Raw genomic sequence first — 20,584 nt, 5'->3', positions numbered from 1 at the left:
CGGAGCGGCTGGGCCCGTGAGCCACAATTACTGAGCCTGCGCGTCTGGAGCCTGTGCTCCGCAACAAGAGAGGCCGCGATGGTGAAGAGGCCCGCGCACCGCGATGAGGAGTGGCCCCCGCTTGCCACAACTAGAGAAAGCCCTCGCACAGAAACGAAGACCCAACACACCCAAAAATAAATAAATAAATAAAATATTAAAAAAAAAAGAAAGGCACTTAGCCCGGCCCAGGCCGTGCTATGGAACCCCAAATGGTCCCTCAACACGCTGCATTCTCACTCAGATCCCTTTTTTGATAACCTTCTCTGAAAATACATTAATACACACCCAATATGGTCTCCTAATAAATCATTGACTCCTACCCCTCACCTCAATCCAGAAAAATTATTCAAAGATTTAATCTTGGCATCAGGTTTAACCGCCTCAATGTAGCTCACTAAGGTTACTTTACCACAGGGAATTTACTGCACTTATGTCATTAAAGAATTCCTGGAACTACCCAAGGAGCCCCCTCTTTTAACTGTCCAAACAAGATGACGGACGGAAGAAAAACCCAGGGCCTGCCTGCCAACTGCTTCAAGTTGCCAAATGGAAACCTCTAGTTCTAACTATTTTTTAAAGTATGTTTCAGCCAGCTCTCCGGAGTGTCAACTTCATATTTTTTTAAGTTTTTATTTTATATTGGAATATAGTTGATTTACAATGTTGCGTTAGTTTCAGGTGTACTGCAAAGTGATTCAGTTATACATATACATATATCCATTCTTTTTCAGATTCTTTTCCCATATAGGTTATTACAGAGTACTGAGCAGAGTTCCCTCAACTTCATATTTCTGAAACATTTTTTCCTCCACAATGCATACAGTTTGACCTAAAAAACAAAGCGTCTTTGACTAGAAGAGAAACTATGGTAAAATCCTTCTCATACCTCTGATTTTGATGTTAAGCAGACTTAATGCCGTTAAAAAAAAAATAATTCAGGATATTACATGACATGGTAGATTAGAAAGCAATACTTATAATATTTATCCCAGGTTTTATTAAACGTATACACATAGATATGGATAAAAAGCCTGTATAAATATGTATGAAAATATTAACCCAGTGATGATTTCTGTGTGACAGAATTATGATTTTTCTGTTAAAATGTAGTTTCTAATTTTTTTTTTTAGTTCCACACACATTGCTAGAAATATAGAAATAGAATAACAGGTAATGGAAGATAGAAAGTAGGATAGAGAAAAGAAAGACAAGGAAAAAAAATCTAAAAGTTGTTTTTAAGGATACCTAGTTTTAAAAACAGGTTTTATGTTACAAACAGACATCATTTTACAGACGTGTTTACAATTACGTTACACAGACAAATGTGTGCCGAGGGACTTGTCTGAGGAAACGTGGTTCTGTTCTGTTATTACGGAGAATGGGTGGTGGCCTTCCGGAGTCTTGAGTTTTAGATAGGTTTCCTTCCCGTATTTTGTTGAGTTTCCAACAATTAAACACACACCCACACTCATTTTTAGCTCACACTCCTAGGTCTTAGGAATAAATTTACACTCAAATAATCATATTGTTTCACATATTTAACTGGACACACACACACACACACACTCACACACACGCTCCTTTTGGTCAGTTCTTCCTGATTTCTATACTCATTACTCTGTGGAAAACCTCTGCAGAAATTATGTTAAAAATGTAACCAATGGTTTTCTTAAGTGAAGTGACTCCACTCCAGCCTCAATCTCATTGACCATATAAAATGTGGAGAAATGGTCTATGCAATTTGTCCAAAATATATTGAGTATTTACTGTGTGTCTGGCATTGTTCTTGAGCTATAGCAGTGAGCAAAACAAAGATCCCTTCCCTTCGGGATCTTACAGTTTGCAGGGGGTCAGACACACAAGAAATACCACGAAGTGAATTATACAGTATGTTAAGAGGTCATGAGTGCTATGAAAATAAGAGTAGATCAGAGTACAGGAAGTTTGGGAATCTGGGGATTGGGGGTGCAGTTTTAAAAAATAGAGCAGTCGGAGTTCACCTCATTTAGAAGGTGATATTTAACCAAAGACTTAAAAGAGGGAATTTGAATTTTTGAATTTCCTGGAATCTGAATTTCGCCTTGTGGTTCTTTGGGAGTGTTCCAAGCAGGGGAACACCTTGACCTCCAAAACTGTGAGAAACAGTAAATCTACTAGAATCACGGGGCCAACATCTGAGGATAAAGAACTAAGTGAACTGAGAAGCTAACTACCATGAACTCTCCTCTCTCTTTTCAGCCAAAATTCAACATCCGTGGCCAGCATAATTTTCTGTGTCTAGCCCTCGGCGTTATTATGCCATAATATAGTGGTTTAAGGCGCAGGCTTTGAAGTTAGACCTCTGCCATAAACCAGATGTGTGATATTGAGCAAATTATTTAACTTTTTAAAAAAAGATGTGATTGTGTTCACATCTGTAAAATGACAAAAACAACATTACTCATCTTGCAAAGTTGTGGTAAAGATTAAATGAGATAATATATTTACATACTTGGGTGCACATGGTACTCTGTATATAGTCCATGTTCCATAAATGGTTATTATTACTTTTACCCATGAGGCACTTCTCTTACTTGTAATTGTAAGCTTGCCTTGGCATGGTAGAAATCCATACTTAATAACATCATAAATCTACCTCCAAATTACTCAGATTTGAGCTAAAGTGTTTCCTGTGTTTGAGACAGCAAAGAAAATAATATAGACATAAATCATACTTTCTCAAAGCAAGGCATATTAGGACAGAAAAATGCACCAAGTTTTTCTATTAAGATGATTATTACATTGCCAAAAATACCTGTTCCAGTTTGGATTGAGAAAAGATAATTCTTTGTTTGGAAAAAGCATTTGTTCAACATGTAGCAAAATAATCACTTTAAGGAATCACACCGCTAGAATCATTGTGAATTTTAATTTTTCTAAGATTCTGTATTGTTGACTCTTGTTTGATTTCATTCTCTGTGCTCAAGTTAAAAATCATCAAAATCTTACATAATGCAAGAAGAGAATGGATACTACCAAAGTAGTTCTGGAGAATTACCATAAATTATTACTTCTGTGGAGAAAAGCATGCTATTAGATTCTGATTTATTGCTCTCAGGGTTGTGCTCTCTGCATAAGGCTGCTCATGTAATTTACAAGCCTGGCAGAGCAGCCCTCGCTTTACCCTCATTCTGCTTTTGGCCTCACTATGGGAAGTGATACAGAAAAGCAGTACTGAAAAGAAGGAATTAATTAATTCATGATTTATTGACATCAGAGAGACAAGAGACAAAAAACTGAATGAATTGGGGGGAACACACATATACATATACACAAATCATAAAATATTTTAGTACAACTCAACAACAAAAAAAACAAACAACCCAATCAAAAAATAGGCAGAAGACCTAAATAGACGTTTCTCCAAAGAAGACGTACAGATGGCCAATAGGCACATGAAAGATGCTCAATATTGTTAATTATTAGAGAAATGCAAATCAGAACTACAATGAGATACCACCTCACACCAGTCAGAATGGCCATCATTAAAAAGCCTACAAATAACAAGTGCTGGAGAGGGTGTGGAGAAAAGGGAACCCTCTTGCACTGTTGGTGGGAATGTAAGCTCGTGCAGCCACTACAGAAAATAGTATGGAGGTCCCTCAGAAAACTAAAACTAGAATTACCATATGATCCAGCAGTCCCATTCCTGGGCATATATCCGGACAAAACTATAATTCAAAAAGATACATGCACCCCTATGTTCATAGCAGCACTATTCACAATAGCCAAGACATGGAAACAACCTAAATGTCCATCGACAGATGAATGGATAAAGAAGAGGTGGTACATATATACAGTGGAATACTAACTACTCAGCCATTAAAAAAAAAAAGCCATTTACAGGGGGCTTCCCTGGTAGTGCAGTGGTTAAGAATCTGCCTGCCAATGCAGGGAACAAGGGTTCGAGCCCTGGTCCGGGAAGATGCCACATGCTGCGGAGCAACTAAGCCCGTGCGCCACAACTACTGAGGCTCCACTCTGGAGCCCGCGAGCCACAACTACTGAACCCAAGTGCCACAACTACTGAAGCCCGCATGCTCCGAAACAAGAGAAGCCACTGCAATGAGAAGCCCGCGGACCGCAACGAAGAGTAGCCCCCGCTCGCTGCAACCAGAGAAAAGCCTGTGCGCAGCAACAAAGACCCGACATAGCCAAAAATAAAATAAATAAATTAAAAAAAAGAAAAAGCCATTTGCAGCAACATGAATGCCGCTAGAGATTATTATATTAAGTGAAGTAAGTCAGAAAGAGAAAGCCAAATACCATATGATATCACTTATATGTGGAATCTAATATATGACACAAATGAACCTATCTAAAAAACAGAAACAGACTCACAGACATAGAGAACAGACTTGTGGTTGCCAAGCGGGAGGGAAGGTGGGGGAGGATAGACTGGGAGATTAGGGTTAGTAGATACAAATTATTACATATGGAATGGATGGACAACAAGGTCCTACTGTATAGCACAGGGAACTATATTCAGTGTCCTGGGATAAACTGTAATGGAAAAGAATATAAAAAAGAATGTATAATGTATATATGCATAACCAACCGAGTCACTTTGCTGTGCAGCAGAAATTAACACAACATTGTAAATCAACTATACTTCAATTAAGAAAAGTAAAAACAAAAAAATATTTTAGACTTTAAGTAAAATTAAGTTACTGCATAAAATATCCTAAAAGTGAAATGTTGAAGAAGATAGATAGAAATTTATTTTTGCTTTATGGAAAGCCAAGTTGGAATGATTGGAGCACATATAAAATAGAATCAAAATATAATTTTTTATTAAAAGGAGCAGAGGCGAGATTAAAAAAATAGAAAATACTTGGGAGTAAATAAGACTAACATTTGATTGCAATAAACATAGAAGGATTTTCTATTTCCTATCTGTAGAAGGATTTATTTTCAAAATAAAACATACATTTTAAAGTGATATAAAAATGGTACAGGGTTTTAGTTTAGAGTGTTGGAAATGCTTTGAAACTAGATAGAGGTGGTGGTCACACAACATTGTGGATATAATAAATGACACTTAATCGTTCACTTTAACATCGTGAATTTTATGTTATGTGAATTTCGCCTTAATACATTTTTTTAAAGTAATGTAAGACTAAAGAATACACTTTTTGCATCCTAATTCAGATATCATGGCGTAGGGCCTGGGGAGGCAGAGATGAATATCTGTGGTATCCAGTTGGACCCAACAGTAAGATCCTCCAGAAAAGTAAAAAGTGAGAGAAATTAACTTTGTTTCCTTTGTCCCACATGGATACCCTGATCCCTTTTCCTCTCACTGTGCTCACTCACTGGCTTTTCCAGTCTCCTTTTGGGCATCTCACCCAGCCCTGTTTGTCTTCCCTGTAAGTACTCCATAGTCCCAAATTACTGCCAATCATTAATTTCTGTTTCCCATCTCTTCCCATTTAAAACTACGTCATGATAAAGAGTGTTTTATTAGGTTAATCATGTAAAATATTAGGACTTCAAAGAACCTGAATAACCTAAATAATTATTTAAGTGAATGACTGATTCACTGATTCTTATTATAGCATATTATTATTTAACAAGCACATATAACTTACTATATGCCAGGCATGTCTGTAAGCACCGGTTAAATACTAGATCATTTAATTCTTCTCACGCCAGGCCCCTTTTTAAAATCTTTTTCTCTTCACTCCAAACCTATCTCTCTCCAACTGCAGGAAACTAAGACATGCCTAAAGAAAAGGGATCAGACATTTGAAATGAGTTTCTTAAATGTTTATGGTCTAAAGAAGCATCACATTTAAGAAACAGTAATTTTTCTGGTTGCCCAGTATTATTAATGTGTTCTAGGTAAAAACCCTTCAGAGAAGTAGTAGATAGTCAACATTTGAAGTAAATTTATAAAGGCTCATAATTCTTTTTGGTTATTAGATCCTTAAAAAATTTTTTTAATTGTGATAAAATACACATAACTTAAAATTTACCTGCTCAATGATTTTTACTGTACAGTTCAGTAGTATTACATATATTCACATTGTTGTGCAAGCAATCTCCAGAACTTTTTCATCTTGCAAAATTGAAATTTTATACCTGTTAAATACCAACTCCTCCCTTATAAATATTTTAAGAGGCTAAAATAAGTAGCAAAATGATACCCCAACAATAGGCTATATTAACTTTATCTTAAATACATAGAGTGGGGTTTGCAGTGTTAATTCCCATTTACCAAATTTAGCTGACTGGAAACTTTGCAAGATCTCCTTCTCCCAGTTTTACAAATTAGATTTGCTTTGTTGCAGATACTTTATGTAATGAGACATTCTTTGTACATCAGGTCTCTCGTGGAATGTCCAAAATTTCTACTGAGGAGGTGGAGAAACAGTTCTCAAGGGGGAAACAGCAGTGAGCAGCATTTCAGCAGAGGAGTTAGCACGAAGTGAGACAGAGGTTCCTGACAGATAGAAAGGCACTAACGTGTGTCATCTCTGTGAGTTATTTCAACAATACAGACCGTGAAAATCAGTCAGGTACTCTACCTTGATACTCTATTGCTGTGACTACTTGATGATCTTTTGAGGCAGAGAATCCATAGGCCTTATGATCTGAAAGATTAAAAGAGATAGGATAATTAAAATAGTGCAAAAGGCCATTTTCAAATGTTTGAATGGGATGCCATGTTAAAGAAAACTAGCCTGAAGTTTGGTGACAGTTTCACACAATTCATAACACATAAGTTTTAAAGTATCGAAATAGGAAAAGCTAAGGCAAACTATATGTTTTTTCCATTTTCTATATTGTGGCTTTGCCCTTTAAGCATTTCCCAAAGCAGAACTCATGCATCTATTTGCGCCCCTCCCCCCTGCAGCCCCCCCAGACAACACACTCTCACAAGCTCAACTGCTAAACAAGAGTTTATGTCCTTAATTCAGCCTAATGTGCGATCTAGTACTGTCACAGGTATTGCCCCCTGCAAATAAAAGCTAATTATTTTTAGTGCTTTATGTAAGGACATAAATTGCTTTATGAACTTATCCCTGACTATACCTATATCATATAGAAATGAGTCATTCAACGTATTTACTATGAAATGTACATAGTACATACATAGTATGTACATGACATATACATGGTACATATGTACATAGTATATACATAATATATAATGATTACAAACTTTGTATAATAAAGTTCTGATAAAAAATGCAAACAGAACACCTTTGTTATCCCCCTAAACAGTTCCATGATTTTCCAATCCTGGAAAAATCACTGATCTATAGGACTGAAATCCCTAATGGGATCTGATATGATGATGATGATGATGATGATGATGATGATTGATGGTGACGATATTATCAGTTTCCCCACCTGATGAAATCCACATATTTTTCAGGTGGGGAAACGGAGGCACAGAGAGGGTAAGAAACTTGGCCAAGGTTATATTAGTAGTAAGTGGTGGATCTGGGATTTTAACTTACCTAAATTATACCCAAAGCCCACAGTGTTTATTACTCTTCTATACTGGGCCTCACATCACGTTCCTCCCAAGCTGAACTATGAGGAAGGACTGCAGATTAACAAAGATGCCTGGTGGAAAAGTCCACTGGTCTAATGAAGATGGCATAGGTTGAGAAATTGGTGGTAATAAGCAAGGCAAGGACTGGCTCAGAAGAGTAACAGGAAGATGGAAGCTAAGAGGCTATGACTGGAGAAGTAGGGCACTAAGGTAACCTCAGAGGAAAGCTCTAGATAAAGCTTTCTCAATGTTGACACTACTGACATTTGAGACTAGATCATTCTTTGTTGTGGGAGGCTGTCCTGTGCATTGTAGGATGCTTTGCAGTATCACTTGCTTCTACCCACCAGATGCCAGTGGCATCCCTACCCCCCTACCCCAAGTCATGACAACCAAAAATGTTCCTAGATATTGCCAAATGTCCCCTGAGTGTAGGATGGGGAAGTCCTACCTGGTTGAGAACCACTGCTCTAGACTTACAGCTAGGCTGGTTTGACAACCCAGGAATAGACTTAAGGAGGGCAAGGAACCATGAGTTCAAGGATTTTGAAAGTTCCTATAAGATCAGAATTTCTTAACTATGAAATAATTTATTACACTTTTGTGAAGGAGAGAAAAATCCTTCATATGACATGGCATCTTGTCTTTCAATCATTCATCTATAAGTACATTGACATGTAAATGAATCTTCCACTGTGGCAGATTTTATCACTCCTGAAGAATACATGCTATTTGGATAATTTTTTTTTTTCCTTTCTCTCTTCTCTTGGAAGCCTGGACAGCAAATCTAATTGTGAAATTAAAAATCTCAAAAAACTATAAACCTCAAATGTCTAGCTCAACTGTTCAACATTGTTTAACTATTCAGGTTCTACGTATCTCTAAATTGAAAACATCTTCACTAAGGAAACTGGCAAATCTATGTGAAGAACGTAGGCCTGAACTGATCCTTTTTACTGACCCTTGTAAATATACTTGTATAAAGCAGTAACCCACTTGGCTCAGTCTTAGAGAGGTATTGGAGCCACCAAAGAGTAATTTCAAAATAACTCTTTTGCTTGCATATTTCAAAAACCATGAAGGGGTCCAAGAAATCTTTTAAAATACTCTATTTTCCCTTTTCCATGTACTTTTGTCACATGCTAGAATATGTCCCATAGTCCTCTGAACCGCTCCCCCCCAGCCCCTCATGCCTTTCTTTTCCAGCTTCTCCTCTCCTGCCTCAACTTTATTTTGTAGAGTCCAAAAGGAGGGTTTGGATTTTCAGACAGCAGAGGAAGGGAAGAGACTAAGCTGGCCAAGCCAGAATCCTCTTAAGTGAGCTGGAGAAAAGTTAGGGTCTCATGGGTCCTCGTGCATTACACCTACGTTTAAATGACCTGATCGTTGAATGTTTTTGCCTGTGATTCTGATTCTAAACCATTATTCTGTGAAACTTTCGAAGTACACTTTGAAAGAGTCTCTTTTCTCCTTTAGAAATGTGTAAATTAGTGTGCTCAGAGAAGTTCCAATTATGACTGGCGTTTCTCGTGACTTTTGAACTATTTTAGTATACTTTTTAGACAAAACAATGAAGATTCATATTCCCTAGAAACCAGTTGAGGGGACAATGTTGGCAAAATAGGAAAAGATAATCTTTGTTCCCTTCACATCACATCTTTGAACTTTTCAAACACCACACTGCCTACTGAGAATGTTTATTTTCTTTAGGAGTCTTGGGCCTACTTTCATTTGAGGCAAACATTAGTCCAATCTGAGACTGTAAGATTTAGGATCAGATTGAATCATCTTTTCCTTTTCCTTTTTTTTAAAAAAGTAATTAATTAATTAATTTTTGGCTGCGTTGGGTCTTTGTTGCTGCGTGCGGGCTTTCTCTAGTTGTGGCGAGTGGGGTCTACTCTTCGTTGTGGTGCACAGGCTTCTCACTGCAGAGTCCTCTCTTGTTGCAGTTGCAGAGCATGGGCTCTAGGCACGCAGGCTTCAGTAGTTGTGGCACACGGGCTCAGTAGTTGTGGTGCACGGGCTTAGTTGCTCCGTGGCATGTGGGATCTTCCTGGACCAGGGATCAAACCCATGTGCCCTGCATTAGCAGGCAGACTCTTAACCACTGCGCCACCAGGGAAGTCCCTCTTCCCTTTTCTCAGTTCCACTTTTCTACTTGCTAAAACTTCCTTTGAGAATTATTTCTTCAATTTTCAAAAATCACTTTTAAAGTTCTATGGAAAATAACAGCTGTTAACTTCAGGAATTTTATTAATTCCCTCATAACTTTTGTATGTATATATTTGAATAGAAAAAAAAATGTGTCTCAGACAAGGAAAAAGAAAGGATTGGTTGAATTGCAAAAACTATGAAGGCAAAAAAATTATAATGGGGCTTAGTACTATTAAATTAATGAATAGATAGCATTTCTTGGTAGGCTGAATATTTCCTTCAATGATTTTAAGCATCTTCTCCTAGCTGTCTTGCTTCCTCTAATTCTATTTACTTCAAGGTTTGCCTTTAATTAAGTAAAAATATTTTTTAAAGTGTAGTCACTTACATTGAACTTATTTAAACAGAAAGCTCTAAATCTTAAAAAAAAAATAAGATTTCTACTGTTTTCCAGCCTAAGTCTTCGAATTCAGTTTTATTTTTCTAACTTGAACCCAATAACTCTATTTATGAAAGCAAAATGTTTTGTATCAATATTTCACTAGCAGATGTTAGGAATAGGATCTGTTGGCCGTATTCTTTTTTTTTTTTTAATATATTTATTTATTTATTTAATTTATTTATTTTTGGCTGTGTTGGGTCTTTGTTGCTGCACGCGGGTTTTCTCTAGTTGCGGCGAGCGGGGGCTACTCTTCGTTGCTGTGTGCGGGCTTCTCACTGCGGTGGCTTCTCTTGTTGCAGAGCACGGGCTCTAGGCGCGTGGGCTTCAGTAGTTGTGGCACACGGGCTCAGTTGCTCCGTGGCATGCGGGATCTTCCCAGACCAGGGCTCGACCTGTGTCCCCTGCACTGGCAGGCTGCTGGCTGCTTTCTTGAACTGATTTTTTTTCTTCACTTTTCTTGAGTAAGTTAAGTAGAAAAATAAACAAAAACTTGTCACGTAGGGCCGCTGGTTAAGGTCAAAAATTGTTTTAAACCTAGCTACAAAACGTCTTTCATAGTTATGGATGTGTGCCAAAATCACTGGCAGAAGTTCATAAAATGAGATTAAGAGATGATTATTTCCATAACTTCTAAATCTCCAAGTCAAGTAATTCCTAGTCAAATAAAACCTTTGTGATTCTTTTCTCCCCCCACTGTAAGAATGTAAGTTCTTATATGTCTATCACCCATCTAAAATAATTTGGTTTGACTAAGAATAAATATGTATTCACACTATCACAGCTTAAAAATTTACTATAAAAGTGTTATTTAAGTGAACACTTTTCATTGAAAACATGATTAGGAAAAACTGAGATGTTACAGAGGTTTTCTGTTTGTTTTAAAAGTACATTATAGAGGACTCCCCTGGTGGCACAGTGGTTAAGAATCTGCCTGCCAATGCAGGGGACACGGGTTCGAGCCCTGGTCCGGGAAGATCCCATGTGCCGTGGAGCAACTAAGCCCGTGCGCCACAACTACTGAGCCTGTGCTCTAGAGCCCGTGAGCCACAACTACTGAGCCTGCGTGCCATAACTATTGAAGCCTGTGTACCTAGAGCCCGTGCTCCACAAGAGAAGCCACCACAATGAGAAGCCCGCGCACCACAACAAAGAGTAGTCCCCGCTCGCCACAACTAGAGAAAGTCCGCGTGCAGCAATGAAGACCCAACGCAGCCAAAAATAAATAAGGACTAATAACTAACTAATAAGGACCTACTGTATAGCACAGGGAACTCTACTCAATACTCTGTAATGACCTATATGGGAAAAGAATCTAAAAAAGAGTGTATATACGTATATGTGTAACTGATTCACTTTGCTGTACGCCTGAAACTAACACAGTATTGTAAATCAACTATACCCCAATAAAAAATTCTTTTAAAAAAGTACGTTAGAGAGAATACCGTGCATAAAAGCAAGTCATAAAAACTGTGAGTATAAATTATTTCATAAGTTTTCAAAAATAAAAATAGCCATGTGTTTTCTTTTTTAAAATTTATTTATATTATTTATTTTTGGCTGCATTGCGTCTTTGTTGCTGCATGCGGGCTTTCTCTAGTTGCGGCGAGCGGGGGCTACTCTTCGTCGCGGTGCGTGGGCTTCTCATTGCGGTGGCTTCTCTTGTTGTGGAACATGGGCTCTAGGCGTGCGGGCTTCAGTAGTTGGGGCACGCAGCCTCAGCAATTGTGGCTCTCGGGCTCAGTAGTTGTGGCTCGCGGGCTCTAGAGCGCAGGCTCAGTAGTTGTGGCGCAAGGGCTTAGTTGCTCCGCAGCATGTGGGATCTTCCTGGACCAGGGCTTAACTCATGTCCCCTGCATTGGCAGGTGGATTCTTAACCACTGCGCCACCAGGGAAGCCCTTAGTCATGTGGTTTAATCACTTATATACAATTATTAGAGTAACAAATATTAAAAAAATCCATAGGGCTAGCAGTAACAATAATACCATCCAGTATTTATTACAGATAAACATTTATATGGATAGAAAGTAACCCAATGAGGTAGGAATTAGGATATATTAGATAATATACTCATCTCTCTCACTATCTGTCATTCAACCATAATAGGTCATAGAAGGGGAGGGAGAGGAGAGGGCGGAGGAGGGAGAGGAAGGGAGTAAGGGAAAGGGAGAGAGAGACAGACACACAGACGGACACGTTCTTCTAGTCTCAGGCCATTCTGGCCCTTCTTCTTAATGAGACATTGGCATCCTATGTTCAGAGAAAGGAGAGCCACACAAAAGCACAAGGAGGAATAGAAGATGTGTTTGACCTTGGAGCTACCCATGGCTGATGTCCTGGTGAGTTAGTGATGACCTAAAGAATTTAAGGGTGATTTTGACAATGAATAAATTTTCCCCTTAAGAACCTAGCATCTAACAAAGACGTGACTCCACTCTGTTAATATCCTTATTTGACAGATGTGACAATTGAGAGAGGTTAAGTACCTTGCTCAAGGTCACAACACTAGAAAGCAGGGAAGCCAAGATGTGCATCTACCTACAGAGAGTTTAGTCTGGCTCCACAGACCTCCTCCCACCCCACCCCCTCATCCCCCATTCTCAAATCTGTGCAAAGCATTGGGAGAAATCAGTATCAGACAATGTTACTCTCAGGCACTCTGCAGACAACTTCACATCCACTATCAATCTTTAGGGCTGTAAAAATATTATTCAGGGAGTTTATAACAAATTGCCATTTTAACAGAGAAAGTGTTAACGGACAGATGTTTATGGTGAATGAATTAATTTGAACAAACTTTGTATATTTGTTATATACTGCACAAAAGTTTTATGCTCCCTCCTTTTTCTGATTTTTTAATCATTTGAATACAAGAAGGACAAATGATGCTTTGGAACTAAGTATAAGTTGTTTTCATAAAACTATATGCGTTAGTAAATTTAGGGAAACTGTCACAGTTTTCCGTTACCCAAACAACTGGACGATTAAATTTTTCATGTGGTATTCGCAATGAAGTAAATAAATTAACTTCTTACAGTAAAATAAATTCTCAAAAATTTCAAAGAAATGTTCTTCAAGCACATCTTCAAATGTTTAATGGTGGCCAACAGCATCAGAAAGCCATCAGTAGCTGAATTTCTCACCAGATACTCACCACTAGGACATGAAAGAAGCCCTTTGAGCATTCTGAGATCTTTCTTTGACACTCCCCAAGTGACAACCTCAGCCAAACACAATTTGTTCACCAGTGGCATTGACTATAGATTTTAGATAGACAACAACAGTCAACTCAAATCCAGCAGACTCTCAGACAAGATGAGGAAATGCCATCTTCCAACACTGATGCTAATAGGAATCACATACTCAATGTAAGGCATGGATATTAACCATTCTATGTCCTAATTCGTTCTCCCTAAGATTAGGGTGCCAGAAAACAATGGCCTTAACACTCTGGTAGTGTAAAATAAGAAATCATTACTAAAGATGTCAAGTATCAAAATAGACAATGGCCAAGATACTAAAATGGGAGATAAACCTGAGTGTCTCTCTTCACTAATTGATTTGTGGTCTGGGTTGTGTCTCAGGAACATCCTTAAAATACAGATGGTACATCAGGCTTTGAGAACTTGATACTTTAAGATTATTCATTGCCCTTTAATCTAAAATTATAGTTGCTAATTCTTAAACTTCAATATAGTTTTTCAAGATTAAAAGTCCAGAACCACCACCAGCATTCGATAGTTACTTTTCTCAGCAGCAAAAACATACTAATATAATTGTCAAATAAACAGTTTTTGAGAAGACGTATTGTTAGTCACTTCTCCAGAATTTTGATCAGTTCTGAGCAAAGATCTAAAACCAAGCTTCTGAATCTGGATTCTGAACTCTGGTTCTGAATTTCTACGATATGCAGATCTGCACAGAAAGTCCTAACAACTGACAACACAGATTATTCAGTGGCTGTTTGGGCCAGGGGACAATGAAATGGTTATTCTACAGTCATTTGATATTTATAAATCCACTTAAGCAACATATGTGAGAAGATAGCTCTTTTCCATCTGTTAAGCTCTCTCTATCCCCTACTCTATATAGATGTTTGTTTTAAACTTTCTTTCCACTTCAAGAGTTTTATTTCTCCACCTTACTGACTGAATTTCAGGAATCAATAGCAACCGTTAAATGCAGCAAAAGTTATGTTTTGAAAGCATGAACATGCAGCTATGAATACAAATTGTGTTTTACAGAGACTAGCATAAAGAGTATCAAAAAGATCTCTAATATCACCAGTCTGTTAAATTTATAATCTGCAAATGAAGTTATCTTTGCATTTCTCAAATGAAGATAGGGCACAGCTAATGTTTTCGATCTTTTTCTGAATTAGAAGATTTATAGAATACAATGAATAGACACATAACAGGAGACAGACTGACTGAGTTTAATAAGGCTTAAGCTTTGGGGCCCTCCCTTGCCTGGACACCTCCTAAGGGCCTGGGGGTGAAGTGAAGAGGGCCTAGTAATTTGTGCATATTTTGTAAAATTTGCAAGGATAAGATTTTTTTGTATAATTTTTCTTAGTGAGAACTCTAATAATCCATCCCAGCACACAGTTATGGACTGCTCCTTATTAATGAGTTTATTTAGGTTTCTAAATTTGACCAACCACAGTAAAGTGGTCTTCAGGGTCCACTGTCTGATAGTTCAACCTTTAAAATAGTAAGATTTTTTAAAAATTTTTTTTAAAAATTAATTTATTTTATTTTATTTATTTTATTTTTGGCTGTGTTGGGTCTTTTGTTGTTGTGCGCGGGCTTTTCTCTAGTTGAGGTGAGCAGGGGTTACTCTTCGTTGCGGTGCACGGGTTTCTCATTGCAGTGGCTTCTCTTGTTGCGGAGCATGGGCTCTAGGCACGTGGGCTTCAGTAGTTGTGGCACGTGGGCTCAGTAGTTGTGTCTCGTGGGCTCTAGAGCACAGGCTCAGTAGTTGTGGTGCACGGGCTTAGTTGCTCCGCAGCATGTGGGATCTTCCCGGACCGGATCTCGAACCTGTGTCCCCTGCATTGGCAGGCCGATTCTTAACCACTGCGCCACCAGGGAAGCCCCTAAAATACTAAGATTTTATATGACCAAGTAAATTGTATTCTCTTTCTCAAATTTCAATTCTTAAAAATGAGAGTTGAATAAATTTTAGTTTTTAACTCTCCTGCCGGATGATGATTCATAAAAGCTTTAGCCCTTAAGTTTCATACATGTGTTATTAATTAAATTCTATTACCATAAATGCTTCCAGAAGAGATCTGAAAACTAAGGGAAAGCTTCCCAGTTTATTGTTGCTTCATGTTTCCCTTGATTAATCTTCAGGAAGCCAAAGGAACAAGAACCATTTATTTTGAAGCAGAACATGGAAACAATGGCTTGGCGTTGCTTAACTGTCATATTTTACTACTGTCAGGCAAGATTGCTCAGGGTTAGTTACCCTGATTTCTAGGGTGCTCAAATCCAAGAACTATAATTTCCCCTTCCTTTTATTAAAGACAGTTCTCTGACTCATTCTTTTATTTCAAAACTGGTCCTACACATCCAACTGTGAGCTAACACCAGAATGCATTTTTTAGGGCCAGTCAACTAGGCCAATTGAAAGAAATGATTTAATGAACATCTGTGTTATGGACTGAATGTATCTCCCCAAAATTAATATGTTGAAATCCTAACCCCCAATGTGATGGTATTAGGAGGTAGGGTTTGGGGGAGGTGATTAGGTGTTGAGGATGCCGTGCCCTCATGAATGGGATTAGTGTCCTTATAAAAGGGACCCCAGAGAGCCCTCTCTCTCTCTCTCTCCACCATGTGAGGATACAAGGAGTTGGCAGTCTGTGTTGTTAATAAAATCCAAAAAGTCGAAACAAACCAAATGTCCATCAACTGATGAATGGATACATAAAATGAGGTCTAGCCATACAATGGCATATTATTTGGCAATGAAAAGGAATGAAGTACAGATAACATGATACAACACAGATAAACTTTGAAAATATTATAAGTGAAAGAAGCCAGTCACAAAGGTCATATATTATGACTCCACTTTTATGAAATTTCCAGCGTAGGCAAATCCACAGAGACAGAAAACAGTACGTAGTTGCCAAGGGCTGGGGAGAGTGACTGTTACAGGTATGGGGTTTCTTTTGGGGGTAATGAAAATCTTTTGGAATTGGATAGTGGTGACAGTTGCACAAATCTGTGAATATGTTAAAATAAAACACTGAATTATCTACTTTAAAAGGGTGAATTGTATGGTATGTGAATTATATCTCAATAAAGCTGTTTAAAAAACAAAACAAAACAAACAAACAAAAAAGTATCAGTCTGCAACAAGGAAGCAAGCTCTCACAGACACTGCATCTTCAAACACATTGATCTTGGACTTCTAGCCTCCAGAACCATGAGAAATAAATGTTTGTTGCTACCCAGTCTGTGGTATTTTTGTGATAGCAGCTCAACATAACTAAGACAATCTGCATGCATTCAAATCAGCGGGGCCTACAGAGCTACATCCTGGAATGGTCGTAAAATGAGTAGTAGAGATCCAATTTTTGACCCTTATTCAGATCAAGTATTAAAAAGGTGGACAAAGGTATTTGTGTCCAAATATGGCAGGCAAGGGCTTCCCTGGTGGCGCAGTGTTTGAGAATCTGCCTGCTAATGCAGGGGACACGGGTTCGAGCCCTGGTCTGGGAGGATCCCACATGCCACGGAGCAGCTGGGCCCATGGGCCACAACTACTGAGCCTGCGCGTCTGGAGCCTGTGCCCCGCAACGGGAGGGGCCGCGATAGTGAAAGGCCCGCGCACCGCGATGAAGAGCGGTCCCCGCACGGCGATGAAGAGTGGCCCCCACTTGCCGTAACTAGAGAAAGCCCTCGCACGAACCGAAGACCCAACACAGCCAAAAATTAAAAAAATAAAAAAAAAAAATATGGCAGGCAAAAGTCTAATTGCTGGGACTTCCCTGGTGGTGCAGTGGTTAAAGAATCTGCCTGCCAATTCAGGGGACACAGGTTCGAGCCCTGGTCCGGGAAGATCCCACATGCCGCGGAGCAACTAAGCCTGTGCGCCATAACTACTGAGCCTGCACTCTAGAGCCTGTGAGCCACAACTACTGAGCCCGAGAGCCACAATTACTGAGGCTGCGTGCCACAACTACTGAAGCCCGCACGCCTGGAGCCCGTGCTCTGCAACAAGAGAAGCCACCTCAATGAGAAGCCCGCGCACCGCAATGAAGAGTAACCCCCGCTCTCCGCAACTAGAGAAAGCCCGCGTGCAGCAATGAAGACCCAACACAGCCAAAAATAAATTAAAAAACAAAAGTCTAATTGCCATAACATAATTCAAGCGAAATGGCTTTGACATCCTGTACAGCATGAGGAAGACTGAATTTGTGGCAGAATCAGCGAGATATTTTGAATTATGTAGAGTCAGTCTCAGCATTTCAAGTTTCTGATGAGGAGATATTAGAACTGACTTCTCACCCATGGGAATAAAGAGCTAAATAGTATTGTACCTCCAACACCACCACCTTCCACAGGTTGGCTTTTTGACTGAATATCATCCAAAGGCAAACAAAAAGCAACATTAAAGTCCAGATGGGTGCAGAAAGGGTAGTCTGATAGAAATGTGACCTAAGTCTTTATTCCAGATGAAAACAGAATCATTCTTTGTCTTCAGGAAATCAAAACTGACAGAGAGGAAATGAGATCTATCTAGGTTTGAAACCCTGTTCTATGAATGATTAGTCACTTCGCCTTGGGCAAGCCTCAATCTTCTAAACTTTAGTTTCCACTTAGGTAAAATGAAGCTACCAATGCCTTCCTTATAGGTTGTAAAGATTAAATTAAAGTACGTAATTGCTTAGCCTCGATCCTGGCAAGGGTCCAATCTCTACAAACATTTGTTTCTCCTCTCCCTCTCCTCACTCCACATTGTTTTTTATCCAATATGTTGATGCAAATTTAGTTTCATAAATGACTCCATAGTAATCATGTATTAGGATGGACTATAAAAATATAGAATGAATTTTTAGAGTTATTACTTTTTCTTCCTTTTTTAAATTAATTAATTAATTAGGCTGCGCAGCTTGCCTTGTGGGATCTCAGTTCCCCCACCAGGGATTGAACCCAGGCCATGGCAGTGAAAGCGTCAAATCCTAACCACTAGACTACCAAGGAACTCCTATTTTTCTTCCTTTTTAAAATGACTAGCTTGACTTCTTCATTACAGTGGCTGCCTAGAGAAGGGAAGACCTAGGTTTCAATTCTTGCTTTGACATATTTGGGACAGTTATAGCCTCTTTGGATTGTGTCTTGTCATTTGTAAAACATGATTTATGATGACACCTTCCCTAACTACCTTAATCTCACACAATTCATCATACCCTTCTCCTTTATATGCTTTTTGCACTTAACGTCCAGGACAACACACTTGTCTAGGTTTCCTTCTCATGGATCTTATGATGGGACATCTCCTCTTCTCTGTCTATACTTCCTTCCTTAATGATGTGATCCAAACTCAGGGCATTAAACACTCCCAGATGTTAACAACTCCCAAATACATAGCTCCAGTCTAGGTGTCTCTGCTGAACTCTGGACTCAGATCCAAACGCCTATTCAACCTTGAAGGTTTAACAGACATTTCAAACACTACGTCCAAACCTCATCTTTATTTCTGAACCTGCTCCACTTTCCCCACCTCAGATGATTATTCTGGTTGCTCTGGCCAAAAATCTTGCAGTTATCTTTAATGATTCCACTTCCCAAAGCCCATGCCATATCCAGTTCATCAGCAAACCCTATTAGCTCTACCATCAAAATGCATCCAGAAACTGTCTATTCTCACTAATTCCACTGCTACCACCTGATCTGAGCACCACTGTCTCTTGCCTGGATCACTGCAATAAATTCCTGACTGGTCTCCTACTCTATCCTGCTCCTGCAGAATTTCATCTCAACACATACACTAAGGTGATCCTTTAAAATGCTAAATCAGATCGTGGCACCCTGGATTAGTTCTTTATTTCACCAGAGTAAGGGTAAAACTCCTTCATTGGCCGAGATGGCTCTATACAATTTGGCCTCATTGCCTTTCAGACCTTCTTTCCTTAACTCTTCCCTCCCTCTGCTCCAGGGACAATGGCCTTCTTCTTCTTCCTCAAAACAGGCCAGGCTCTGTCTATTTCCTCTTCCTGAAAGCCTCTTCCTTCAGATGTCTACAAAGTCCTTCACTTCTTCAAGTTTATTCTCAAAAGATACCTCCTTGATGAAGTCTATTCTGATGACCCTGTTTAATATCACAATCTCACCTGCACCTGACCTTTTCCCTTTCAAACTCCTGCTTCCCTTAATCCTGCTTTGATTTCTCTTTTTTCCATTGAACCTGTCATTCTAACATAGTATATAATGTACTTATGTATTGAGGGCAGGGGCCTTTATTTCTTTATCAATAGCCCAAGGGCTAAGAATAATGCATGATGTGTAGTAGATACTCAATAAATATTTGCCAAATGAATGGAAATGAATTTAATTATGGAGAAAATGAAAATGGAATATAAAGAGCTATGCTTAATTTTTTAAATTAAGGGATGAGACGCACAAGATTAAACAATAAAAAATTTTGAAGCAGCCAATTTGAAACTAAAAACACTTAGTTTATCACAGCATCACTGTGGAGAATCAATTTTCATATTATGCTGCAACAAAAAATTAAACATATTTGATGCTAAAAATGATGAGTCAACTCCTAAAATATCTTTCTGAGTAGTTACCTTAAATGTGATTTTAAATGCCATAAATCACCATTCTTGTTTTAAAAACATCTTTGTCACCTAAAAGTAAAAATAAATTTAATAAAAAATTCTAATTTTAATAACCACAAAGGTGAGAAGTTTTATCTTTTAAAACAAAATTATTTGCTTTTTAAAAGTTTTGATGTATGATTTAAAATAGCATTGTGATGGTTAATTTTGTGTTCACTTGGCTGGGCCACATTGCCCAGATATGCGGTCAAACATTTTTCTGGATGTTTCCATGAGGCTGTTTTTGGATGAGATTAACATTTAAATTGGTAGACTTTGAGTGAAGCAGATTGCCCTCCATAGTGTAGGTGGGTCTCATCTAATCAGTAGATGTTCTGAATAGAACAAAAGACTGAGCTCCCTCAAGCAAGAAGGAATTATGCCAGCAGACACCCTTGGAACTTGAACTGCAGCGTTGGCTCTTCCTTGGTCTCCAGCCTGCTGGCCCACTCTGCAGATTTTGGACTTGCCTGCCTTTTTAATCACATGAGACAATTCCTTAAAATAAATCTATATATCTATATATTTATATCTATATACACGCACATATCCTATTGGTTATGT

The 20,584-nt window shown here is 38.6% G+C and overlaps 1 protein-coding gene across 2 annotated transcripts in view; it reads right to left on the bottom strand.

Moving 5' to 3' along the window:
- Positions 1 to 20,584, bottom strand: part of JAM2 (junctional adhesion molecule 2) — a 67,537-nt gene that overhangs the window by 20,571 nt on the left and 26,382 nt on the right. For both annotated transcript variants that reach the window (XM_036851372.1, XM_036851371.1), the window contains exon 2: positions 6,612 to 6,677. In XM_036851372.1, coding sequence (XP_036707267.1) covers positions 6,612 to 6,677 — 66 coding nt within the window. The remainder of the gene's footprint in view (positions 1 to 6,611; positions 6,678 to 20,584) is intronic.

The sequence above is a fragment of the Balaenoptera musculus genome, chromosome 4, assembly GCF_009873245.2.
Source record: "Balaenoptera musculus isolate JJ_BM4_2016_0621 chromosome 4, mBalMus1.pri.v3, whole genome shotgun sequence".
Taxonomy (NCBI): Eukaryota; Metazoa; Chordata; class Mammalia; order Artiodactyla; family Balaenopteridae; genus Balaenoptera; species Balaenoptera musculus.
This window is presented reverse-complemented; position numbering and strand designations above follow the sequence as displayed.